The following is a 25,722-nucleotide window of genomic DNA, read 5'->3' as shown; positions in this document are numbered from 1 at the left end:
GAACCTGAGGGGCTGGATGGGCAGAAGGTGAGCGGAGACGGGGCTGGCCGGAGGGGGGTCTGTGGGGCTGGCTGGGGGGAGGGGGACGGATGGGGGGGGTCTGTGGGAGGGATGGTGAGGATGGGGGGGTCTGTGGGTCTGGCTGGAGGGAGGGGGAAGGATGGGGGGTCTGTGGGGCGGGAGTGTGGGGAGACCTGTGGGGCCGGGGGGTTCAGGGCTGGCAGGGGGGGAGAGAGGGGGACAGATGGGGTGGATGGTGGGGAGGGGTATCTGTGGGGCCGGGAGGGGCGGATGGCGGGGTCTGGGGCTGGCTAGAGGGAGGGGGAAGGATGGGGGATCTGTGGGGCGAGAGGGTGAGGAGACCTGTGGGGCCGGGGAGTTCTGGGGCTGGCAAGGGGGGAGAGGGGACGGATGGTGGGGAGGGGTATCTGTGGGGTCGGGGGGGTCGGATGGGGGGAGTCTGGGGCTGGCTGGAGGGAGGGGGACGGATGGGGGCTCTGTGGGGCGGGAGGGTGAGGAGACCTGTGGGGCCGGGGGGGTCTGGGCCTGGCAGGGGGGGAGAGAGGGGAGTGGATGGTGGGGAGGGGGGGAGGGGAGGGTCTGGGGCTGGCAGGGAGGAGAGGGGGACAGGTGGGGTGGATAGTGCGGAGGGGGGGATCTGTGGGGGAGGGCGGGGAGGGGGGATCTGTGGGGCCGAGGGGGCGGATGGGGGGGGTCTGAGGCTAGCAGGTGGGGTGGGGAGGGGGGATCTGTGGGGCTGGCTGGGGGAGGGTGGGGGCATGGCTGGGGGGGCGCCCCCAATGGGAAGGCCCCGGCGGGGGATCCCCGCGGGTCTCTCCGGGAACGTCCGCGGCCCCCGGGGGGATTCCCCAGCGGTACTCGGGCCTCGTGCACCCGGGATTGAATGAATGGACAGGAAAAGTTTCTGGTCTCTCAGCCAATCAGAGCGCGGAGGCGGGTCTAGACCCTGGTTTTCAGCCAATCAGCAGAGGAACAGAGTTAAATATTAGACGTCATTGTCTCTGAGCCAATCAGAGCCTGGGGAATGGGAAGTACCACCGCTCCTAGCCAGTCAGCTCCGGGAGTGGGATAGACCACTGCCCCCTGGCCAATCAGACTCAGGGAATGGGACAGACCCACTCCCAGCCAATCAGAGCTCGGCATGGAATAGATCACTGCCTCTCAGCCAATCAGCTCTGAGCATGGGAGGGAGGGCGTTCCAGCTCTCAGCCAATCAACACCTTTTAACCCTTTCCTGTCTGGCTCTTTCTCCCCGCAGGCATCCCCTCCCCCCCCCCGAGATGAGCTCAATAATCTTCAGCCCCTGGGGCAGCGCCAAGCTGCTCTCGGCTCCCAGCCCCAGCCAGCAGGGGGAGCCCGAGGGGTCCCTGGGGGGATCCCGGTGCGGTTGGTGCGAGCAGCTGGCGGAGCAGGGGCACAGGAGGGACTGCGGGCACCGCGTCTGCAAAGAGTGCGAGCGAGACTCGAGCAGGTGGGGGCGCCGGGCGGCTGGGGGGCAGCAGGGAGCTGGGCTGTAGGGAGCGGGTAGCAGGGTAAGGGGCAGGGGGGCAGCAGGGGGGCTGGGCTGTGGGGAGCAGGTAGCAGGGTAGGGGGCAGGGGGGCAGCAGGGGGGCTGGGCTGTGGGGAGCGGGTAGCAGGGTAAGGGGCAGGGGGGCAGCAGGGGATGCTGGGCTGTGGGGAGCGGGTAGCAGGGTAAGGGGCAGGGAGGCAGCAGGGGGGCTGGGCTGTGGGGAGCAGGTAGCAGGGTAAGGGGCAGGGGGGCAGCAGGGGGGCTGGGCTGTGGGGAGCGGGTAGCAGGGTAAGGGGCAGGAGGCACCAGGGGGCTGGGTTGTGGGGAGCGGGTAGCAGGGGGGCTGGGCTGTGGGGGGCAGCCGGGGGTGCTCTCCCATGCCAGGCAGTGCTGATACCCTCATACCTTTTCTCTCCTGGGCTTTGCAGGGCCGGGATCCTGTCCTGTCTTCAGTGTTTGGAGGACCAGGGAAAGCAGCTGCTCAACGACCTGGACCGAGTACGTCAGTCTGGGGGGGATGATTCCAAATTCAACCCCAGCCACACCCCATCTCCCCAGCCTGGTTCAAGGGGTGGGGTCTGGGGCACCAGCTCCCACCTGGCCCCAAGGCAGGGATTGGCTGGCTCAGGGGGGCAGGGAATGGGGCGCCTTGGAGCCCCCTAACCATTCCCCCCACCCCACTCCTGGGGCTTGGCCTCCCCCGGACACTCCCTGTCCCCGGAGGAGCTGGTCTCTTGGCCGTACGGTGCTGAGCTGCCACATGCGGGTAAGTCCGCGGGCAGGCGGACGGACACGTGGCGCTAGTGCTCAGACAAAAGCTAGTCCCCCCATCAAAGCGCTGTCCTAGCACGAGGCGGATGGAGATCTGGGGACTAGTATTTCCAGGGGCGCTGTGGGGCAGGGAGCTGGGCGGGAGGCTCAGCAGGGGGCGCTGGCCCCATGGCAGGACTGGGGGGCCCGTGGGCTCAGCTCTCCACTCGCTCCTGGCAGGTGCGCCACCAGCAGGCTGGGATGGTGGAGGAGGGCAAGTCCCACCGGCGCCTCGTGGTGGAGCTGTTGCAGGGGCCGCAGGAGGCCCGGGGGCGGCTGGACCAGCGGCTGGCCGAGGTGGAGGCGCAGCAGAAGACCTTGCAGAACATCGTGACGGTGCTGAGCCGGGAGATGGGCCGGCGCGAGGGGGCCAGAGGCTCGGCCAACGGGGGCTCGGCCGACGTCCTGGGGGAAGCCATGGCCCGCATCCTGTACCTGGAGGAGAAGGTCAGCGCTCGTCCCACAACTAGGGGGAAGGAGGTCAGAACCCCCCTGGCCAGCTCACCGTTGACCTCTGACCTCTCCCGTTTGGCCCCTGCTCCCGGTTGACCTATGACCCCAGCTTGGACCAAGGATTTGACATTTGTGTCATGAGCCCTCAGATTCAGCCGTGAGCTTTCAGGGTTGACCTATGACCCCACTGCTCTCGACTTTGACCTCTGACCCTTCAGGTTGGTCCCATGGTTGCCCCAAGAGCTTTCAGAGTTGACCTGTGACTTCATGGTGACCTGTGAGTTCTCACCTTTGACCCCCTTGCATTGGACCCATGGTTGGCCCATGTGCTCTCAACTTTGACCTCTGACCTCTCCCATTCAATCCAGGGTCCAAAAGTAGACCAAAGACCTTTCAGAGTAGCCCTACAACGCCCCCTATTGGCTACCACCTTGCACCTGCTCCCCCATGGTTCATCGTGGGCCCATGAGGCCTGAACCTTGACCCATGACCTCACGTTTGACATTTGACCCATGACCTTAGCCACATTGTCCTGTCTCCTCCCTTGTGGTATATTGCGCCCCACCCATGAGCATCCCAGCCACCGACTTGACCCCAGAACTCAACTCCCGCCAACTTCTCCATCCCCTTCCTTCCAGGTGGCCCAGCAGGACACGCTCCTGGCCCTCAAGGACGTGATGATCAGCAACCTGGGGGCCCGGGTCGAGGCCCTGGAGCAGACCTCCTACAACGGGCAATTTCTCTGGAGGCTCCCTGACATCGGGCGAAAGATGCAGCAAGCCCTTTCCAGACAGACACCGGCCCTCACCTCTCCCTGTGAGTGCCATCACCGGGGAGCAGAAGGAAATCCCCCAGCATGCACCAAACCTTGGCTACAGCAATAGCATGTGGCAGAGAGTTCCCCAGCCCAAAACCATGTGTGGGTCAGTGCAAGAGGTAGCACATCCCCCATAATGCAACTCAACAGGGATGCATCACCATGGAGGATATCCTGCTGCGGGGAGTTCCATAGGTTAATACCAGCCTACAGCAAGGAACACAGCGGACGACGTTCAGAAATCCCCTGCAGTGCTCTCCATGGAGGCAACATGCCTTCTGGGAATATTTTAGATACATAAAGATCCAATAGCAGACAGTCCTGCAGGCAAAACACCAAGACCAGATGGCCATGTTGAGGTCTGTGACCCTATAATGCCCCTCACCAGACAGCAAAGCCCCACAACTGGAATGTCCTCAGCACAATGATTTCCTGTTGTGGGGGGTTCCAGAGGCTAACAGTGGGCAGAGTATAGCATAAATCCCACATAATGCACCTCAATGGGCATTATCCCCCGGAACACTTTGGGCATGGTGAAATCTAGTGACAGGGAGTTCCACAGATGAACACTATTCAAAGTCATTAGCTCTACAGCAGACAACCAGGCAACAGGGGTGGGAAGTAATGACTCTCCTGTGATGCGTGTGTCAGCTTGGAATAGCCCTTGCCACAACGTCATGGGGCCTGGAGTCCCACAGGTTAACACTGTCCCCAGGTCAGTGCACTTGGTGGAACACGGGGGAGGGAAGCAGAAATTCCCCCACCACACAATCGTTTCCTGTGAAATAGCTTGGTGTGGTAATATCATGGGGCAGGCAGTTCCACAGGAACACATGTTTGTCAGTGGGAGAGGCAGATATCAGTCATCTCTCTCTCTCTACCTCCATCAGCCTTTTACACCGGCCGCTACGGCTACAAACTCTGCCTCAAGGTTTACCTCAACGGGGACGGCACCGGGGCCGGGACACACATCTCCCTCTTCTTGGTGCTGATGAGGGGCGAATACGATTGCTGGCTCAAATGGCCTTTCCATCACAAGGTGAGAGGGGCATGGGACACGGGGTCTTTCCCCTCTCGGGGGCGCTGGCTCCCATCTGGCCCCACAGACCTCTAACGACCTTTAATCCTTTCAATCTGCTCCCCAGGTCACCTTCACGCTCCTGGATCAAGTCGGCGAGCGTCACGTCTCGAGCTCTTTCCGACCGTCGGAAGCCTCCTCTTCCTTCCAGCGGCCTGTGAGCAACTGTAACATAGCCAGCGGCGTCCCTGAATTCTTCCCGCTGTGCCAGCTCCAGGCCCCGGAAGCCACCTACATCCACGAGGACACCTTAGCCTTCAAGGTCCTGATCGGCGACACCAACCTCTAGGGTGGGGCAGATCGCCTGCGGCTCACGGGACTGGGGCTTGGGCCTCACTCGGGCCTAGAGACATAGCCGACAGCTTGGACTCCTGGGTTGGCGTCTTTCAAGATGGCTGCCCACACCGCCTCTCCCCCGCCAAGCCTTCACCCCAGATGGCTGCCCACACCGCCCCTCCCCTGCCAAGCCTTCGCCCCAGATGGTCACCAAGACTTCGCTTCCCCTCCGATGGCTTCATCTAAGAAGCTGGCCATGAAAAGTGGAGGTTGACCCTTCTTGGTAACCACCATGGAAGAGGTTTTCAAGACAAGATGACCCTGAAGTCTCTTCCAAGATGGCCACCCATGAATAGGTTCTAAGCTCCTTTGAAAGCTTAGTCCAAGACAGTGGCTGCGATTAATGGAGGATGAGCCCTCGGGGAAGCCATCTTGGAAGAGACGAAGATGGAGGGAGACCCTTAAGTGTCGTCCAAGATGGCTGACCACGGGGGGCTGTTGTGGCAGCCACCTTGGCAGCTGTTCTGACAGTGAAGGGAGATGTAGGATGATTCTCCAGCTGGTGGCCCCCACCTAAGGTCTCCCTCACCCAGGGAGGGTCAGCTATGGGGAGATCCCCCCACAGAGCCCCATAAACACAAAGCCCCCCTTCCCACAGTATGGAGCTCGCCTTCAATGCCTGCAGTTCCCCCCACACCTCAGAGACCAGCTGCACAGCCGTTCCTGGGGGGTTTGTTGACCAGCTCTTATTTTTGTAGACCGTACACAAAATCACACTGAACGCGACCTCAGCAGCAATGTGCCAAGCAGCTCTGGGCTTTTCGGGAGTCTGATTATCCCGCTGGGACAGGGAACAGGATAGCCAGAAATGGGGCGTTTTTGTTTTCAATACGCCAAAGCAGACTGGAATATTTAAGAGGGAAAATATTTGTAATTGAATTAAACTTATTTATTTAGTTGACATTAAATCTATTTATGGATCGCAGCGGCTGCTCTGGGGGGGGGGGGGGTCGGCATTTTGCACCCCCCTAAAAATAAAGCGGGTCCAGAGGAGAGAATCGAAATTGAAGTGTGAGGTTTCCCCTCTAGGGGATGCTGGCTCTGGGGGTGGGGGCACTGGCTGGCTCTGGGGGTAAGCAATGGGGTACAGGTCCCCCCAATTGAGACATGACTCAGAGGGAGCTAAATTGGTTCAATTCTTTATTGTGTCAAGGATCTCAGAGGGAGCGAGAAGCTCAACACCCACTCCCTCTGATCAACAGCCTGGCTCTGCCCTAGGGGGCGCTCCTACTCCACATCATGGGGGGCTCCTAGGAGCCCCCCTAACTACTCTAACACACACACACAAGGCACCCCTGTCTTTGGGGGGGGCAGTCACCCTTACATAGCTAGAGGTCTGGGATCCCCAGCTGCCCCACAGCAGAGCTATCCAGCCTGGTATCCCAGTTCTGCCACCAACGATCAGCCCCAAGGACCCACAGTTGCTACAGCTAACGGGGGAAGGGGTCGTGCTATTGGGATGTGGCAGTAGGGAGCAAGTTGTGTTTCAAGGGGGTGAGAGGGGTAACCCCCAAAACACCAGCACCATAGATTAGTGGATGAATGGCAGAGGTGGGCAGCAGGGGGGCTGGAAGATCCTAACCACAATGAAAGATTCCCCCCCACACACACCCAATTCAGGGCTCTCAGGTATTGGGGGTCCTCCAATTCCATGGCTTCAATATTGGGGTCCCCACTGCATGGTATAACATGCCGGTGTCCCCCAAACCTCCCCCCCATAGTGGTATGATAAATCAGGGTCCTCTAAACCCTCCACTATCCCAGTGGGACATAGCTGGGTTCCCCAAACCCCCATATGGGGATGTAACACCTCCCTCCCCAGGCCACCCACTAAGTATAGATGGGTCCCACCCGCTGTTGCTCCTGAAGAAGGAACAAAGGGACTCCCAACAATTTGGGAGGCCCCACCCAAAGGGCTTCCACCCTCTCCTGCTAATGGGGTACCCAGACCCCCTGCTCTCCACCTCCCAAGAAGGCAGGACCCCATTATTTTCAGGGTCCACATGATGTGGTAGGTTCAAAATATGCCCCCGGGCTGGGACTCAGGGGAGGCTTCTGGGGGATCGGGGGACCCCCCTTTCCAGACAGGTGGGGGAGGCAATAGGGGGAAGGGTGATCACTTCCCAGATGGGAGGCAGCAAGTTGAGGGGCACCCTGAGTTTTGGGGGTGCAGGGCTTGGGTTGGGTAAGACGGGTGCACAGAGAGGATGAGGGGTCGGGGGCTCCCCCCACGTAGCTGGGGGGACGGAGGCACTAGCGGTCAAGCTTCTTGTTGATGAGAAGGGAGCAGGAGCTGAGGGCCCCCCCCAGCTTGGCCACCTCACTGCAGGCAGCAGGGATCAGGGTGAGGTCGGCCAGCTTCTGGAACAGCTGCGGGGAGACCCATGGGTCAGCAAGGCATTGTGGGTGAGGAGCCATTTCCATGCCACGCCCTTTGCATTGACAGCCCCATCTATTCCTAGCCCCGCCCTCCTACCACAAACCCCGCCTCCAGATTGCCAAATCCTGCCCCCATTCATTCCACACCACCCATCCCCTATGCCCCACCCACCCTCTCCTAGCCCTGCCCCCAGTTCTAGGCCCCGCCCTCCTATCCCAAACGCTGCCCCCAGGTCTCCACATACCTGGTCGCTCATGCCCCTCCCCCAGACCCGAAGCCCCGCCCCCACCCACTCCTAACCTTGGCCCCAGGACCCAGTCACAAATTCCCATGCCCACTCCTACCCCAAACTCTGCCCCCAAATCCCCCTGCCCTGCCCCCACTCACTCCTAGTCCCACCCCTAGAGCCACATGCCACACCCCCACCCACCTCAAGCCTTGTCCCAGACAACTCCCCTCCCCCGTGCCCCCCACCCCAAGCCAGGCCCAAGAAAGCCCCTGTTCTCAAAGCCTCGCCCCCTCCCAGCCTGCAGCTGCAAACTCCAACCCCCCTACTCAAAACCCTGCCCCACCCTCGCTACTGGCCTAAACCCCACCCCCATCCAAGCCCACTGATCTTTAAGCCCCGCCCAGTGACCCCAAACCACCCCCCCTCCACCCCCGCAGGGCCTTAAGGCAGCCCATGAACCCTCTATTCAGCAAAGCCTTTAGCCCCGCCCCCAGTGCCCAAGAGCTCCGCCCCCTCACCGGCAGGCTGCTGGGGAACTCCTCGGGGCTCCGGTGGAGCAGGGCGCTGCCCTTGGGCCCCAGGCGCACGTAGACGCAGTTCCCGGCGGGATCGTCCGGCACCGTCAGCGTGTCATAGTGGTGATCGGTCAGCTGCTCCATGGTCTGGGGGTGGGGGAAATGGGGGTGAGAGCAGGGCCTGGTGTCCCCCCTCCTCCACGCAGTCCATAGATCAGTGCCCTGAACCCACCCAGCCCGGTATCCCACCACTCCCACCACTGCTCAGCCTCCCTGAGCCCACCTAGCCCAGTATCCCACTGCTCCCACCACCGCTCAGCCCCCTGAGCCCACCCAGCCCGGTATCCCACCGCTCCCACCACCACTCAGCCTCCCTGAGCCCACCCAGCCCGGTATCCCACCGCTCCCACCACCACTCAGCCTCCCTGAGCCAACCCAGCCCGGTATCCCACCGCTCCCACCACCGCTCAGCCCCCTGGGCCCAGCCAGCCCAGTATAGGCCCCGTTACCCTCATGGCTTTCTTGGCAGCCTCACTGCTTCCGATGGCGATTGTGTCGGGCCCAGCCATGCTACAGAAACTCTTCAGATGGGAGGAGCCCGCCACGGGGACCGTAGAGACAGCAAAATCCTGGCACCCGGGGAAGGGTGAGAAAAACACATGCATGGACCCCAGCTCTGGTGGTGCCCCTCACTCCCAACCCGCAGCCCCTGCTAGCCCCTCTCAGTCCCAACCAACAGCCCCCTGCCAGCCCAGCCCTGCCCCCCAGCTCCGCCGGTGCCCCTCACTCCCAACCCGCAGCCCCTGCTAGCCCAGCCCTGCTGGTGCCCCTCACTCCCGACCTGCAGCCCCTGCCAGCCCAGCCCTGCCGGTGCCCCTCACTCCTGTCCCGCAGCCCCTGCTAGCCCAGCCCTGCCGGTGCCCCTCACTCCCGCCCCGCAGCCCCTGCTAGCCCAGCCCTGCCGGTGCCCCTCACTCCCGTCCCGCAGCCCCTGCTAGCCCAGCCCTGCCGGTGCCCCTCACTCCCGCCCCGCAGCCCCTGCTAGCCCAGCCCTGCCGGTGCCCCTCACTCCTGACCTGCAGCCCCTGCTAGCCCAGCCCTGCCCCCCGCCCCACAGCTCTGCCGGTGCCCCTCACTCCCGATCTGCAGCCCTGAGAAAAGGGAGAGTTGCAGGATGGGAGCCAGGACTCCTCGGTTCAATCCCTGACCCTGCCAAAATTTCAGCTCACCCGAAAAGCGTCCGCCACCGCCTCCGCCCCTCGGTGATTGGTCCATTGGGAGATGCCCACAAAGAACTCTCGACCTGTAAGGAGACAGGAAGGGGCAGGACAAGACTCATTAACCCTCAAGATGCCATGGCCAAATTAACTCCCGTTGCTTTGGCTTCACTCAGATGCACCCAAGCTGGAGCTGGCCCCTCGGGTGCCCCATCATCCCCACCTCCCCTTGCCCCCCAACCTCTAACCAACCTCCCAGTGCAGTTGGGAATTGACCAATGCCCTTAGAATGAGGCAGGAGGGGGCAGGGCAGGGAGCCAGGACTCCTGGGTTCTCTCCCCAGCTCTGGGAAATGAATGAGGACTAGGGGGTTACAGGAAGGCAGTTTGCTCCACACCACCCCCTGCTGGTTCACACCCAGGGTTCAAGCCAAGGACACTTGTCCTCCCGCTGCCAGGGGTGGGGCACTCACCTGTGAAGAGCACGTCACTGCCGTCCAAGGTGGCCCCGTCGTCCGTCACCTCCACCACCCGCATCTTCAGCTCCTCCAGGACCTTCCTGATGCTGCTGATCTAGATCGGGCCCCCACCCCACCCCCAACAACAGAGATGAACTCTTTCAGGGGATTCCCCTACACTCCCCTGCCCCCTTCCACTAGCCCATCCTTTAGCAACCCCATGAGATGAACTACCAGACAGGCTTCAGGGCCTACACCCAAGGAGAGAGAGATTGGGAGGGTTCTGAAATTGCCACCAACACCCTCTTGCCAGTGCCCCCCAATTGACACCCTTGTCCTCCCCAGCCAACCCTGCCAACATGGGCTCTTTGACCCCATCCAATGGCTCCCAATCCAGGCCTCAAACTTCACTACTCCTAGGCAGGCTTCAGCGGCCTACACCCAACACCAGTCAGAGATTGTGGGGGTTCAGAAAGTCAACACCTCTCTTCCACGTCCCCGACCTACCCACCCAATGTGCGCCCTCATCCCCCAACATTCAGCTCGCGCCTCCAGTGTTACCACCACCAGGCAAGGTTCAGCAACACGGGCTGGGCACCGGAGGGTAGGAAACGAGACATGGGGCCTGTCTCTTCTAGGGGGCACCAGCTCCCACCCGGCCCCAGGGCAGGGACTGGCTGCGGAGGGTAGGGGGGGGTTCCCGAAAGGTCTCCAGAGACGTAAGGGAGGAGTTTGCATCACCCATGAGGTCATGCTGGGATGACCAGTTGCCTCAGCAACTAGGGTCAGGTGACCAACTCTCCTCTCCAGACCCCACTGGAGGGGGGGCGGGGGTGGGAAGACAAGTCCCAGGGCCTCCCTGGAGGAAGCAGATGGAGAACTAGCCTCTGCCCCACCCCCGCTACAATAAATTGATGGGTTAACGAGCCGAGCACTGGCACTGCTAGACGCCACTTCCCTCCCAGAGTCGGGAGAGAACCCAGGAGTCCTGGCTCCCAGGCCCTCACCTCCTCTCTAACCACCAGCCCCCACTCCCCTCCCAGAGCCGGGGAAGGAACCCAGGCATCCTGGTTACCTCTCCGCGCCGCGCCGGCTCCCAGGGCCGGGTGACGAGCGCCGTATCGGCCTGGATCACGGCCGCGTCCTCCACCAGCACCGAGCGGGGCAGCCCCTCGTCCGCCGCCAGCTCGATCACCTGCAGCCCCAGCTTCTGCCGCAGGATCCCGGTGTAGACCCCGTACTGCCGGTGGGCCTTGGCCAGGTCCACCGGCTCCGCCCCGTCCCCAGCTGGCTGGGCGGCCAGCGAGTCCGGGACGCTGCGGACGATGGCGTGGGTGTATCTGCCAAAGGAGGAGGGGCCCGCCATGGCTGGGAGCTCACCCCTGCCCCAGTCGGGGCAATCTCCACGCCGGGAGCAGAGACCGATCGATCCTCGCAGAGGGCGAGAGAAACTTGGCTCAGTCGTCTCCCCGCAGGGGTCTCCGATCGGCCGGCAGGTCTCCCCTCTCACCGGCCAATCAGTGACTCCCGATCACCTGACCAAAGTCAGTTTCCCTTGGAGCAGTGTTTCGGATCAATTTCAACGGACCCCCAGGCAAATCACCCACCCGGCCAAGCTCTCCTGGGCCCCTGTTCTCCCTGAACCCGACCAATTTCCCAGTCAATGAGTCAGTTTCCTCTGATCAATGTCATGCCCTGGGCACCGACTCCCTGGTCAGCTGATCAATTCCAGCCATCTTCCAGTCAATATCGCCCGGGGGGGCACCCCTCCGCCAATCGGTCCTGCTTCCCAGCAAGCCCCGATTATCCGACCGAGAGCATCTCCAGCCCCAGATTTCAGCTCAATTTCTTCCCCCTTCTCTCTTCCTGACCTGTGGCCACCGGCCAATCAATTTCCCCTGGGGCCTGCTTCTCCCACCAGCCGATCCATTACCCCGGGGCAGGAGGCCGATCGATCGCTCGTTAGCATTAACGACCTGAGCAAGCAATCAGCCACTCAATTTCTCCTCGGCACCCAAGTCCTGGATCAATGCCTCCATTGATCCATTTCTTCCGAGAGCCAGTTACCCCATTAACCAACTCCCACCACATCAGTCTGTCAACAACCCAAATCCTTTCCTCCGGCACCAGGTCGATGCGGTTTCTTCCTCGGTTAAATCCTCCGCAGATCAAATCCCAGGCGAGGGGAGTGGGGGGCGTTGGGAATCCGGACGCCTGGGTTCTATCAAGTTCTCTGCTCAAACAAGCTTCATCCTGGAGTCCCCGACGCCAGGGGAAATTCTCTGCAGATCTCGCTCACTGCAGACGATATAAAAATAAAAATTCCCTCCCCCTTTCCAGGAATTTGGGGAGGAAAAAAAGCTATTTATTGCATCCACACAAATGAGAGTAGATCCACCAGCACCTATGAGAAGAGAGAGACACGTGCGATTAGGGTCGGGTCGGTTTTCTCGGCTCCATCAGTCCCCTGCTCTGAGTTCTGTCGCTCATGAACGGGACCCCCCTGCGAAACGGTGCTCAGAGTCACCCTAAAAAGCTGTCTGCCCAAACTATCCAAGACAAAAAGCCATACAAATCAACCGGATTCTGTGCACCCCAAAGATCTGCCCCCAGGTGACCCCAGAGTCAGCCCCATACTAACAGGGACCCCAAAAACTCATCCCCTTGAAAGTCACACAAAATCTGCCCTGTGCCCCAAATCTCTATCCACCACCAGTGCCCCCAAATGCTACCCCCCCCAGGTAACTCACACCCCAAACACCCTGCTGGACTCTGCCCCCATGAGAGCTTTGAGCCCAGATCAAAGATCTCAGCAGTATCCTGGGTTTTCTCCCCAGCTCTGGGAGGGGAGTGGGGATCTGGTGGTTAGAGCTGGGGTCTGGGAGCCCGGACTCCTGGGTTCTCTCCTGGCTATAGGAGGGGAGTGGGGGCTGATGGTTAGAGCAGGGATGGGGGAGTCTGGGAGCCCAGACTCCTGGGTTCTCTCCCCCGCTCTGGGAGGGATGTGGGGGCTGGTGGTTAGAAAAGGGGGGTTGGGAGCCCAGACTCCTGGGTTCCATTCCAGGCCCTTCTGCAAATCTCTCCTGTCCCTGAGTCTCTGTTTCTCTCCCCCCCCTCTCGTCTGCCTTATCTTCAGGACAGGGACTGGCTGTGACTTGTTTGTGCCGCCAACACACAATGGTGCCCGTGTCCAGCTGGAAAGAGAACTCAGGAGTCCAGAGGTGGGGGTGGGGAGGAAAAGGAAGGGGAAGGGGGCGGGGAGCCCAGACTCCTGGGTTCTCTCCCTGGCTCTGGGAAGGGGAGTGGGGGTTAGTGGTTAGAGCAGGGGGGATGGGAGCCTGGACTCCTGGGTTCTCTCCCCAGCTCTGGGAGGGAAGTGGGGTCTGGCGGTTAGAGCGGGGGGGGGGGGTGTTGTTGGAGCCAGGACTCCTGGGTTCTCTCCCCAGCTCTGAGAGGGAAGTGGGGTCCAGTGGTTAAGCAGGGGGAGGGGGCTGGAGCCAGGACTCCTGGGTTCTAATGTAAATTGTGGTCTCAGTGGGGGCAGGGATCAGCACCCAGTGTGACGGGGGAAGGGCAGCATGATGCCCAATGTGGGGGGGGGGCGGGTCTGGGTGGTGGCCGGCACAACAGGGACCCCAATGTCCAGGCAGGGCCGGCGACAGCAGGTCCAGGCCCTGGTGAAAAAAGTTTTCAGGCCCCCCAGCAAGGGTGGACCAACTAAACTGGCCGACGAAGCCAGGCCCGGGCCCCCTTCCGGACTGCTGGGTCCCGGTAATTTGTACCGGCTCCCCCCACACCCCCGTCGGCCCTGTCTCGGGGGCGGGGGGGGGTGTGCAGCACCTGGCACACTGGGGATTTTAGCTGCTCCTCTGAAACCAGCCTTAATTAATAATCACTAGTCAGGACACTAATTGTCCCGTAAGCCCTGTGCATGGAGGGAGTGGGACCCTGTCAATGCCACGTGTTCCCCGCCCCGATCTGCCCGGTCGGACATCAGGGGCCCCGGCCCCTTCCGCGCCTCTCCACCTCCCCGATCTCCCTGGCCCGTTCCCCATCTCCCCAGCCAGCCCCCAGGGGCCCCCAGCCCGTTCCCTGCCTTCCCCCTCCAATCTCCCCGGCCCGTTCCCCACCTCCCCCTGCCCCCATCTCCCCAGCCAGCCCTCAGGGGCCCCCGGCCCATTCCCTGCCTCCCCCCTCCGATCTCCCTGGCCCGTTCCCCATCTCCCCAGCCAGCCCTCAGGGGCCCCCAGCCCGTTCCCTGCCTTCCCCCTCCAATCTCCCCGGCCCGTTCCCCGCCTCCCCCCGCCCCCATCTCCCCAGCCAGCCCTCAGGGGCCCCCGGCCCATTCCCTGCCTCCCCCCTCCGATCTCCCCGGCCGGCAGGTGCTGCTGGCTCGTTCCCCATCTCCCCAGCCCATTCCCCGCCTGCCCCCCCCTTACCCCGATCTCTCCGGTCAGCCAGCGGGTGCCCCCAGCCCGGTCCCCACCTGCCCCCACCCCCATCTCCCCGGCCCGTTCCCCGCCTGCCCTCCCCCCATCTTCCAAGCCAGGGGCCTCCAGCCCATTCCCCGCCTCTTCCCCCCCCCCGGTCACTCCGATCTCCCCGGCTGGCGGGTGCCCCCAGCCTGTTCCCCGCCTCCCCCCCCATCTCCCCAGCCGGCCATCAGGGGCCCCCAGCCCGCTCCCCGCCTGCCTGGCCCCCCCAGATCTCCCCGGCCCGTTCCCCGCCTGCCTGCCCCCCCCAGATCTCCCCAGTCCGTTCCCCGCCTGCCCGCCCCCCATCTCCCCAGCCGGCCGTCTGGGGCCTCCAGCCCATTCCCCGCCTCTTCCCCCCCCCTCCCCGTCACTCCGATCTCCCCGGCCAGGGGGTGCCGCTGGCTCGTTCCCCATCTGCCCCCCCATCTCCCCAGCCCATTCCCCGCCTGCCCCCCCTTGCCCCGATCTCCCAGGCCAGCCAGCGGGTGCCCCCAGCCCGTTCTCCGCCTGCCCCCACCCAGGGCCTGGGGAGCCAGGCAGGGGCCGGGCCCAGATTCGCTCAGGGCAAAAATATGCAACAGCTGGTTCCTTTTAACTGTGTATCAGGAGGGGGGAAGGCGGCGGAGGAGAAAACACACACAAACCCGGGAGAGACCCAGCCTCACCCCCGAGAGACCCAACCTCACCCCCCCCCCCACCGCAGACAGACAGACAGACACACACACACACCCCGGAGAGACACAACCTCACTCCCCCCCCCAGACACACACACACCCCCGAGACCCAACCCCCCCACACACACCCCGGAGAGACACAGCCTCACTCCCCCCCCCGCAGACACACACACACACCCCCGAGAGACCCAACCTCACCCCCCCCACCGCAGACAGACAGACACACACACACACACACCCCGGACAGACACAACCTCACCCCCCCCAGACACACACACACTCCCAAGACCCAACCCCACACACTCACACCCCGGAGAGACACAGCCTCACTCCCCCCCCCCCGCAGACACACACACACACCCCGGAGAGACACAACCTCACTCCCCCCCCCAGACACACACACACACACACACCCCGGAGAGACACAACCTCAACCTCACTCCCCCCCACCCCAGACACACACACCCACAAGACCCAACCCCACACACCCATGAGACCCAACCTCACCCACCCACACACCCAAGAGAGACACAACCTCTCCCACCCACACACATACACCCCCGAGAGACCCAGCCTCACTCACCCACACACACACCCCAGAAAGACACTCCTGAAACACAAACTGACACACACACACACCCCCAGAGACGCACACACAGACAGAAACAAACACACACAACCTGAGACAATCTGAGGCAGACACACACCCCCGACAACCCAGGAGAGACATGCAACACTCGACACAGCCAGATCCACAGCCCCACTGCACCCCCAGCAAGACACACCACACACACCCGCACCTCACAAGGCCTCCACGCACACAACCCTGGCAAGAGAGAGATGCACACACACAACTGCGCTGGGCCTTGGAGACACACCCAGAACCCCACACCCTGGGGCGACAATAGCTCACCCCCCACCACAACACTTCCCCCCACACCCCGCAATCTGCTTTCACCCAGCCGCAACCTGAGACAACACAAACCTCCAACCCCCCCACCCCTCACCCCCGGCAGACAGATGGACACTCCGATCCAGGACAGACCAACCCCACCCGCCCCCCAACAGAGAAAACAGGCTTGGGACAGCCCAGGGAGAGAAGGGATAACACCCCCCCCACACACACACACACACACGTTCGCAGCAGGGAAATCCAGGAGCTTTAGGGGGGGGGCCCTTCTCCCCCCAGACTGCCCTAGCCCAGCTCCGAGGCCTTGTGATCCCTCCTCCGGGATGTTTTTGGGCGGATTTGTCCCCCTAGGACCATAAATAATAAATCTGGCTCCTTCCACAGCTCCTCCGGGGGGGCGTCTCCTTCCTTAACTTCCCCGGCTAGGCCTGCTCCGACCCGCCACAGCCCAGTTCCCACCCAGAGCCGGAAAGAGAACCCAGGAGTCCGGGCTCCCAATCCCCCCTGCTCCCACCCACCACAGCCCAGCCCCCACCCAGAGCCCGGGAGAGAACCCAGGAGTCCGGGCTGCCAGTCCTCCCTACCACACCCAGCCGCGTCCTAGAGCTGGGCAGAGAACCCAGGAGTCCGGGCTCCCAGCCCGTCCTGCTCCCACCCACCACAGGCCAGTCCCCACCCAGAGCCGGGGAGAGAACTCAGGAGTCCGGGCTCCCAGCACCCCTGCTCCCCACCCAATACCCTCCCTCGGTCTCCAAACAACCCAGCTATCTCCTCGGGTCACCCCCAAATCCTGCCTCATCCCCACAGCTCCGCCTGCTGCCCGAGGGTCACCCCCCAATCTAAGCCCCCACAGTATCCACTCATCTCAGCCCTCCCTAAACAGCGCTCCATAACGGCTGCCCCCCGGCAGAGCCCTAGCTTTCACAGCCCCCCAAAATCCTCAAGACCCCCTCACATCCCCTGTAAGATCAGTCCCAAACCGCAAGCGTTGCCCCCAGACCCCCTTATTTAGCCAGAGCACCCCAGTAACTCTGCCCCCCCCGAATCCTCCACCAACCCATCCTCGGCAACGCCCCCACCTCGGCCCCCCTGAAACCACCCCAGCCCCCCATAGATCGTCCCCTCTCAACTCCCCCCACGGGCCAGGTCCTCCCCACAGCCCCTCCCATCCCGCACCACACAGCCCCCCAGGGCTCCACCCTTAACCCAGCCCAGTGCCCCCCCGGCAAACCGCCCAAAGAGTCAATCCCAGCCCCCCCGGTCCCCTCAGCCCGTAGCTCCCCTCTCCAAGGAGCCCCCCAGAAATCCAGCCCCCCCCGCGCTCTTACCTCCCTGCGCCCCGCCAAGGGGGTTTGGGGGGGTCTCTCTCCCCGGCAGGGGGACCCCCCCCCAGAATGCCCCAGGGCTGCCGCGGGGGCAGTTCCTGCCAGCGATCCCCCCGATCCGGCTGCCCAAGCGGGGGGGACCCCGGGACGCGTCAGCCTCGCCCAGCACCGAGCACTGAGGCAGCCGCCCAGCCAGCGCCAGCCCCAGCGCATTGTCTGCCCGGGGGGCGGGGCTAGGCAGGCCCCGCCCACTCACTCCCCAGGCTCCGCCCACTGAGGCCCAGGGCTTTAAAATGGGCGTGACTGGGCCCTTACTGGGATTAACAGACCTGGGGGGAGCTGGGAGCTGGACTAGGGGCGGAGCCCCCCAACCCACAGGCAGCAGCTGGCCAGGGGGCTCTGGGCTGGGAGTCAGGGTCCCTTCTAGGGGCACCATGGGGCTGGGGGGCTGCTCCTGTCCCTGGTGCTGGGGGGTCTCCAGCTGCTGCTCCTGGTGCCCACCCTGCGGGCGCTGCTGGGTCTGGGGCTGCTGCTGGCCGAGGTGGCCCTGGCCCTGGCCTGGCTGCTCCTGCTCTGCCCCCGGCTGGGCCTGATCCTGCTGGGCCTGGTGCTGGGCAGTGAGGGCAAGGACTGCGGGTCAGGAGTGAGGGGCACCCTGCCCTGGGCTCCCCCCAGCTCTGCCGGTGCCCCTCACTCCCGACCCGCAGCCCCTTCCAGCCCAGCCCTGCCCCCCAGCTCTACTCGTGCCCCTCACTCCCGACCTGCAGCCCCCAGCCCTGCCAGTGCCCCTCACTCCCGACCAACAGCCCCCGCCCCCCCAGTACTGCCAGTGCCCCTCACTCCCAACCCACAGCCCCTACCCCCCCAACTCTGCCATTGCCCCTCACGCCGAACCCGCAGCCCCTGCTAGCCCAGCCCTGCCCCCCCCAGCCCTGCCATTGCCCCTCACTGCCGACCCGCAGCTCCTGCTAGCCCAGCCCTGCCCCCCAGCGCTGCCGGTGCCCCTCACTCCCGACCCGCAGCCCCTGCCCCCCCAGCTCTGCCATTGCCCCTCACTCCCGACCCGCAGCCCCTGCTAGCCTAGCCCTGCCCCCCAGCCCTGCCATTGCCCCTCGCTGCCGACCCACAGCCCCTGCTAGCCCAGCCCTGCCCCCCAGCCCTGCCATTGCCCCTCGCTGCCGACCCACAGCCCCTGCTAGCCCAGCCCTGCCCCCCAGCCCTGCCATTGCCTCTCACTCCCGACCCGCAGCCCCTGCCCCCCCAGCTCTGCCATTGCCCCTCACTCCCGACCTGCAGCCCCTGCTAGCCCAGCAGTTCTGACACAAGAGCCTCTGGCCCCCCAGGCTGTGCACAGGGTGGCATTAGGGGGCTCTGGCCTGCAGGGAGCGGGAGGGGGGGGCTCAGCAGGAGGCACCCCCCAGCAGCCACTGCTGGTGCCCATGCCTCAGGGTGGCAGTAGGGGGCGCTGTGCTGCAGCGACGGCTCATTCAGAGAGACCCTCGCCCCAGGGCAGGGCCCCCCATCTGCCCCCACGGCCGAGGCAGGGCCACACTCACCTCTAGGGGTTACGCAGGAGGCACACCCGGCTCCAGGCAGCCACACACAGGGTGGCAGGGATGGAAAATCCCCCCCCCGGCCATGATTGAGCAAACCACAGCTGGAGCCCCCGGCCCCCCCATGCCCTTGGACACATACAGACTATATCTCTTGGGGGGGGAGCAGTGCCAGAAAGCAACACCCACAGACCTAGACATCGGGGAGCCCAGGGCTGGGCTAGCGGGGGCTGCGGGTCAAGAATGAGGGGCACCGGCAGAGCTGGGGGGGGGGTGGGTTACAGCAGCCGGAGGGGAACAGGAGTTTCAGGGGGGAGGGGGGATCCCCATGGGGCCCCTTTTCCTGTAGGGTGATAAATGGATGAACGGCCCCTCCCCCACTTTACGCTTCCTTCAACCCGCCCCCACCCACCTCCTGCCAGCCCCCAGGGGAAATAGCTCGTCTGTGACTCGCCTTCCTCTGCTAATTTCCGGCTCAGCAGATGGGACCCCCTCCCCCCCCCCCGACCCGTGACCATCAGGAGGGAAGAGGAAAAAGAATTAAAACAAACACAGCTGTGCCGGTGCCCCTCACTCCTGACCCGCAGCCCTCTGCCCCCCACCCCCCATGTCTGCCAGTGCCCCTCACTCCTGACCCACAGCCCCCTGGTATACCCCCCAGCTCTGCCGGTGCCCCTCACTCCCAACACGCAGCCCCTGCTAGCTCGGCCCTGGGCTCCCCCCAGCTCTGCTGGTGCCCCTCACTCCTGACCCACAGCCCCTGCCAGCCCAGCCCTGCCCCTCCCCCCAGCTCTGCCAGTGTCCCTCACTCCCAACTTGCAGCCAAAATTACAGGATATTGAACAGAGTTGAGCGCATGTGGCAAACTCTCCCGGCCCACTTGGCGAGCGTGTGTCATGTCCCCTCTAGTGCACATTGTCCAAGGAGGATCGTGGCAGTGACTGGGAACTGGCAAGTGACAGGGTGAGGCCAACACGTCTCCGGGCTCCGGGGGGACATCGCTGAATTGCTGAGGCTCAGAGAAGGCGAGTCCAGGCCTCAGTGCGAGAGGCTCCAGGCGCGTGATCAATTTCATGCCAGCGCCGGGAAGGTGACGGGCTGGCGGGATCTGTGCTTTCAGGACCCACCTGAGAACGGGATCCTCGCTCCAGCAGCATCAGGGCGAACACCCCCTGTCATTAAATCGAGCTGGGGTGTCTCGTGGAGAGACCCCGGCAACAGACCAGGGCAGCCCTGGGCCCATGTTAGCCAGGAGGCTGGACGACAGCAGCGTCATCGGCCTTTCATTCGGCCTTCTCCAGCCCGCTGCCCCGCCTAGGGCTGGCAATCGAATTACAGCGTTAATTGGAGGGCACTGGGCTCCATTAGCAGCATGACAGCGGGGAAGGGTGCGATCGGGTGCCCCTGCCCCACCCCTGGGGCTCGGACCTGAAGGCATTCGAGCTGGGAGGGATGAGGAGGTGGCCAGACGCCGGACGCACAGAGCCATGAACGCAGCCCTGGGCTCGGCCTTGCTGGGCGGGTTTGTTCGCTTGGCCAGCCAGTGAGTGGGAAGCACAGCCGGGGCCTGGATCCGACTCCGGGCGATGGGGGATCAGAGATGGTGTGAGCGGGTCAGGTGTCAGCTCCAGGCATCTCAGGAAAACTCAGCAGGGGGCTGCAGGTCGGGAGTAAGGGGCACTAGCAGGGCTAGGGGGGGCAGGGATGGGCTAGCAGGGGCTGGTGGGTCAGGAGAGAGGGGCACCAGCAGAGCTGGGGGGGCAGGGGCTGCAGGTTGGGAGTGAGGGGCACCAGCAGAGCTGTGGGGGGGCAGGGGGCTAGCAGGGGCTGCAGGTCGGGAGTGAGGGGCACCCCCCAGTCTCATTGACAGTTTCTTTAGTCACGTGCTCTCAGGGCTGCTCCCTTTCACGTGGGTTGTGCTGCCCCCTGGTGGCCGCTCTGGCCAATTGCAGCCACTCCACATGGACCAGACGCCTGGGTCCCTGTCCCCCGCCCGGACGCCTGGGTTCACTAACCCTCTCCCCTACCCTCTAGGGGACGGCTTGCGCTGCTACACCTGCCTGTTCCCCACCATCGTGCCCTGGACTGCCTGAAGTTCGTCACCCCCCTGCGCCTCGCTGCGGCGCTGCCTCACCTCCGTCGCCATGGGCCGCCGAGGTCAGTCCGGCCGGCCAAGCACTGGCCCCATCGGGCGTGGTGGGGGCCTCAGCAGTGCCTGCGGAACTCCCTGCTGCTGGATTTCAGCAGCACAGCAGGGAGCCAGGCCCCGGGGGCTGAGCCGGGGTTACTGGGACTGGATGATGGTGGGAGCGGTGGGATCCCCGGCCGCAGGGGCTGGGAAGTGGCAGGAGGGCTGCCTTCAGTCTCTGTCTCACTCCCTCCCTCCCCTGCCCCCCAGGTGCCCTGGAGCTGGTCAACTATGAGAAGAGCTGTGGGGAGGCCAAGCTCTGTGGGGTCTGGGGGATGCGCTGGCTGCTGGGGGCCAATTTCACCTACTCCACGGCCTGCTGCTCCAGCAACCTCTGCAACGGAGGTGCCCGCCCGGCCTGGGGGGCACTGGGGATCATCCTGCCCCCCGCCCTGCTGCTCTGAGACCCCCCCCACTGCCTGGGGCCTCAGCCCCTGAACCCAGCTCTCAGAGCCCCCCCCCCCCACCCTGCCCTGGGACCCCCCATCCTCCAGCAGCTCTGAGACCTTCTCTCCAAGTCCCGCCCTCCTCCCCCCCACCATCCCAGCTCCTTCTCAGCCCCACTGCTGAGGCTCTGCCCCACTCCAAAACCCATTGATAGCCTCCTCTCAACCCACCCCACAGCAACTGGGACCCCTCCTCTTCCCCCCTCTGTCCCCCCCTTGAAAGCCCAACATGCCCCCTCCAAGACTGACTCCTCCCTCTGAAGATATGTGCCCTCCCCCCCCCGAACTGTGCTTGGGAAATAAAGAGTTTAAAAGCCACCCCCTGGGGGGTGACTGATTGGAGGAAACGGGGCGGGGTGAAACTGGGGGAGGGGTTACAGAGTATTGGAGTTGGTGGGGGAAGTGGGATGAAGTTAGTGGTGGTTTCAAGGCCCCACCGATGGCTCTGCCCCACTTCCTAGCGCTAACCAGGTGGGGCCTCGAAGTGTCCGGCTACCTCTAGCATGTGACCACTGCCAACCAATCAGAAGCTCTGAACCCTCCCGCTCCCAAATACTGCCCCCCCCCAACTGCTCCAAGCTTCATACCCCCAGCACCAGTCCTGGTCTCTCCCCACCCACGCAGGCGCTGGGAGGGAAGCAGGGCCCCTAGGGGTGAGCGCCCACACTGCGTCCCGGACGCCTGGGTCCCATTCTTGGTCTCCAGCTCCTTAGGGGTGAGCACCCCACGCTGCCGTCCTGGACGCCTGGGTCCCATTCTCAGTCTCCAGCTTCCCTAGGGGTGAGCGCCTGCGCTGCCATCCCGGACACCTGGGTCCCCATTCTCAGTCTCCAGCTCCCTAGGGGTGAACGCCCCGCACTGCCATCCCGGACACCTGGGTCCCATTCTCGGTCTCCAGCTCCCTAGGGGTGAGCATCCCACGCTGATGTCCCGGACGCCTGGGTCCCATTCTCAGTCTCCAGCTCCCTAGGGGTGAACGCCCCGCACTGCCATCCCGGACACCTGGGTCCCATTCTCGGTCTCCAGCTCCCTAGGGGTGAGCGCCCTGCGCTGCCATCCCGGACACCTGGGTCCCATTCTCGGTCTCCAGCTCCCTAGGGGTGAGCGCCCCACGCTGCTGTCCCGGACGCCTGGGTCCCATTCTCAGTCTCCAGCTCCCTAGGGGTGAGCGCCCTGCGCTGCCATCCCGGACACCTGGGTCCCATTCTCGGTCTTCAGCTCCCTAGGGGTGAGCGCCCCGCGCTGCTGTCCCGGACGCCTGGGTCCTATTCCCGGTCTCCAGCTCCCTAGGGGTGAGCGCCCACGCTGCCATCCCAGACACCTGGGTCCCATTATTGGTCTTGCGCTGCCATCTCAGACACCTGAGTCCTATTCTCCAGCCCCTCTCCAGCCCCCTAGGGATGACAGCCCTTTGCTGCCATCCCGGACACCTGGGTCCCCTCCCCTCCCCTCCCCCCGACTCTCATGACTTCAACAAGGGGAGTTTTAAAGGTTTATTTAACAGGTTTAAACATTTCAGAGCGAATCCCCTGCCCCCCTCTGGGCCAAGTACAGACCCCCGAAATCAGCCCCCCCCCTCCTCCGGGCTCTGCAGCCCCCATGCTGGGGTGAGGCCCCCCGGCCCCCTGGGCTATTTCAGGGCCTTGGCCACCGTCTCATAGGCCAGTTCGATCTCCTCGGCATCGGGGCAGGTGCTGGCGAATTCCTCGCGGGCGTAGGCATTTCGCAGGTACCGGTGGATCCCCTCCAGCGCCTCTGGGATGGTGAATCCCCGATACTTCTTACACACCACCTGGGGGGTGGGGGAATGGGGGTCAGGCCAGGCCAGGCCAGGCCAGGCCAGGGCCCACGGAGCCCTGGGGACTGACGGCCTGACCCACGGCCCTACAACTCCACAGCCTGACCCACGGCCCTATAGCTAAACCCACAGCCTGACCCACGGCCCCACAGCTAGATCCACGTCCCCACCCAGGGCCCAACCCATGACCCTATAGCTGGATCCATGGCCCCTCGCACAGCCTGACCCATGGCCTGACCCACAGAGCTATAGATAAACCACAGTCCTGCACCTAGATCCTGTAGCTAAACCCACAGCCGGCCCCACATATACAGAGGTTAGTAAAAGATCGAGAAAGCACCAGCCAGACCCATCCGTCCCGCGCTCACCGGCTGCTCCCAGATTCTCAGCCGGGAGCTGGAGCCCCCCGAGAGCGACAGAGCCAGGGAGAGAGTGAAACGCTGTCCCGGGCACGACGCGAAGCCTGAAAACCAGCCCCAGAGACAGCCCGGCTGCAGGATCCCGAGCTACCGAGCACGGCCCTGGGGCCAGAGGAGAGCGCCCCCCTGCTGCCCCCGCCCCGCAGCACAGCGCCCCCCGCCCTACAGCAGAGCGCCCCCTGCTGCCCCCCCCAGCCCGCAGTGCCGCACCCCGTAGTGCCACATGGGGCCCAGTCCTGCCTGCCTATGCACAGCGCCCCCTGCTGCCCCCACCCTGCTCAGCGCCCCCTTCTGCCCCCCACCCCTGCGCACAGTGCCCCCCACTCTGCAGCACCACGCCCCCTTCTGCCCCCCCACCCCGCAGCGCTGTGCCCCCTTCTCCGCCCCCCTGCAGCACCGCGCCCCTGGTGCCCCTGTCCCGCAGCAGTGCCCACCACCCTGCAGCGCTGCACCCCCTGCTGCCCCCTACCCCGCAGAGCCGCGCCCCTATCCCACAGCACAGCACCCCCTACTGCCCCCTACCCCGCAGCACCCGCGCCCCCTGCTGCCCACACCCCGCAGCGCCATGCCCCTGCTGCCCCCGCCGGCCGTGGCTGGAAGCGGCGCCCCCCTGGTGGCCGGCCCCAGCCCCGCGCCCCCTGCAGCCACCCGCCGGCCATGGCCGGGAGTGGCGCCCCCTGGTGGCCAGCCCAGCCCCGCGCCCCCTGCTGGCCGTGGTTGGGAGCGGCGCCCCCTGGTGGCCGGCCCCAGCCCCGCGCCCCCTGCTGCCTCCCGCCGGCCATGGCTGGGAGCTGGCGCCCCCTGGTGGCCGGCCCCAGCCTCGTGCCCCCTGCTGGCCGTGGTTGGGAGCGGCGCCCCCTGGTGGCCGGCCCCAGCCTCGTGCCCCCTGCTGGCCGTGGTTGGGAGCGGCGCCCTCTGCTGGCCGGCCTCGGCCCCACGCCCCCTGCTGCCCCCCCTCTGGCCGTGGCTGGGAGCGGCACCCCCCCTCTGGCCGTGGCTGGGAGCGGCACCCCCCCCTCTGGCCGTGGCTGGGAGCGGCACCCCCTGGTGGCTGGCCCCGGCCCTGCGCCCCCTGCTGCCCGGCCCCGGCCCTGCGCCCCCTGCTGCCCCCCGCCCCAGCCCACGCCCCCTGCTGGCCGTGGCTGGGAGCAGCGCCCCCTGGTGGCCGGCCCCGGCCCCATGCCCCCTGCTGCCCCCTGCTGGCCGTGGCTGGGAGCGGCGCCCCTGCTGGCCGTGGCTGGGAGCGGCGCTCCCTGGTGGCTGGCCCCGGCCCCGCGCCCCCTGCTGCCCCCTGCTGGCCGTGGCTGGGAGAGGCGCCCCCTGGTGGCTGGCCCCGGCCCCGCGCCCCCTGCTGCCCCCTGCCTGCCGTGGCTGGGAGAGGCGCACCCTGGTGGCTGGCCCCGGCCCCGCGCCCCCTGCTGCCCCCTGTGGGCCGTGGCTGGGAGAGGCGCTCCCTGGTGGCTGGCCCCGGCCCCCGCGCCCCATGCTGCCCCCTGCTGGCCATGGCTGGGAGAGGCACCCCCTGGTGGCTGGCCCCGGCCCCCGCGCCCCCTGCTGCCCCCTGCTGGCCGTGGCTGGGAGCGGTGCCCCCTGCGGGCCGTGGCTGGGAGAGGCGCTCCCTGGTGGCTGGCCCCGGCCCCGCGCCCCCTGCTGCCCCCTGCTGGCCGTGGCTGGGAGCGGCGCCCCCTGCTGGCCGTGGCTGGGAGAGGTGCCCCCTGGTGGCTGGCCCCGGCCCCGCGCCCCCGCTGCCCCCTGGTGGCCGTGGCTTGGGAGCGGCGCCCCCCACCTGGACGATGTGCAGCTTGGGCAGCAGGTTGCAGTCGGCCAGCGTCAGCTCGTCCCCGTCCAGGAACTTGCGGCTCGAGCGGGTCTCGTCCTCGGCACTCGTCTCATCCAGCTCGTCCGGCAGCGGCGCCATCAGGTAACTGTTCAGCACCGTGAGCGCCTTCAGCAGCCCCTTCTCCAGCACTGGGGGCGGGGGGACAGGCAGCCAATGAGACGCACAAGCAGATGGAGGGCAGCCAATCAGAAGGGAACGTTATCGGAATGGGGAAGACAGAAAGGCAGCCAATGGGAATCCGGGGGAGATGGAGGGCAGCCAATCAGAAGAG

At 65.0% G+C, this 25,722-nt stretch overlaps 3 protein-coding genes across 3 annotated transcripts; 1 reads left to right on the top strand and 2 right to left on the bottom strand.

The window, feature by feature from the left end:
- Positions 1-1,295: 1,295 nt before the first annotated feature.
- On the top strand, positions 1,296-5,881 carry LOC115640961 (TNF receptor-associated factor 1-like). Its single transcript, XM_030544019.1, has 6 exons — positions 1,296-1,492; positions 1,960-2,029; positions 2,522-2,788; positions 3,433-3,610; positions 4,502-4,650; positions 4,757-5,881. The coding sequence occupies exons 1-6, from the start codon at positions 1,302-1,304 to the stop codon at positions 4,976-4,978; spliced, it is 1,077 nt and encodes a 358-aa protein (XP_030399879.1). The 5' UTR covers positions 1,296-1,301; the 3' UTR covers positions 4,979-5,881.
- Positions 5,882-6,148: 267 nt separating this feature from the next.
- Positions 6,149-17,398, bottom strand: LOC115640973 (N(G),N(G)-dimethylarginine dimethylaminohydrolase 1-like). Its single transcript, XM_030544034.1, has 7 exons — positions 17,211-17,398; positions 10,899-12,227; positions 9,839-9,938; positions 9,379-9,452; positions 8,659-8,778; positions 8,153-8,296; positions 6,149-7,395 (listed from the first exon to the last, which is right to left on the bottom strand). Exons 2-7 carry the CDS (start codon positions 11,187-11,189, stop codon positions 7,279-7,281), a joined length of 846 nt encoding a protein of 281 aa, XP_030399894.1. The 5' UTR covers positions 11,190-12,227; positions 17,211-17,398; the 3' UTR covers positions 6,149-7,278.
- A 5,576-nt stretch (positions 17,399-22,974) lies between these two features.
- Positions 22,975-25,628, bottom strand: LOC115640708 (chloride intracellular channel protein 1-like; the record flags this gene model as incomplete). The annotated part of the gene is made up of 2 exons (XM_030543582.1): positions 22,975-23,186; positions 25,398-25,628. Coding segments are annotated over 2 exons (393 nt in total), but the record flags the coding sequence as incomplete, so codon positions are not given.
- Positions 25,629-25,722: the final 94 nt, after the last annotated feature.

This window comes from Gopherus evgoodei, unplaced genomic scaffold (genome assembly GCF_007399415.2).
Source record: "Gopherus evgoodei ecotype Sinaloan lineage unplaced genomic scaffold, rGopEvg1_v1.p scaffold_32_arrow_ctg1, whole genome shotgun sequence".
In the NCBI taxonomy this organism is placed as follows: Eukaryota; Metazoa; Chordata; order Testudines; family Testudinidae; genus Gopherus; species Gopherus evgoodei.
Note: the sequence above shows the minus strand (reverse complement) of the source record. Positions and strands in the feature narration are given on the sequence as shown.

What these genes read in the sequence shown, in the direction of transcription:
- LOC115640961 (XM_030544019.1), top strand. Translation starts at nt 1,302, where the DNA reads ATGAGCTCAATAATCTTCAGCCCCTGGGGCAGCGCCAAGCTGCTCTCG. An exon ending in ACCGGCCCTCACCTCTCCCT is followed by an intron (nt 3,611 to 4,501) that starts GTGAGTGCCATC and finishes TACCTCCATCAG; the next exon opens with CCTTTTACACCGGCCGCTAC. An exon ending in AATGGCCTTTCCATCACAAG is followed by an intron (nt 4,651 to 4,756) that starts GTGAGAGGGGCA and finishes TCTGCTCCCCAG; the next exon opens with GTCACCTTCACGCTCCTGGA.
- LOC115640973 (XM_030544034.1), bottom strand. Translation starts at nt 11,189, where the DNA reads ATGGCGGGCCCCTCCTCCTTTGGCAGATACACCCACGCCATCGTCCGC. An exon ending in AGCCGGCGCGGCGCGGAGAG is followed by an intron (nt 9,939 to 10,898) that starts GTAACCAGGATG and finishes GGCCCGATCTAG; the next exon opens with ATCAGCAGCATCAGGAAGGT. An exon ending in AGTTCCCCAGCAGCCTGCCG is followed by an intron (nt 7,396 to 8,152) that starts GTGAGGGGGCGG and finishes GTCTCCCCGCAG; the next exon opens with CTGTTCCAGAAGCTGGCCGA.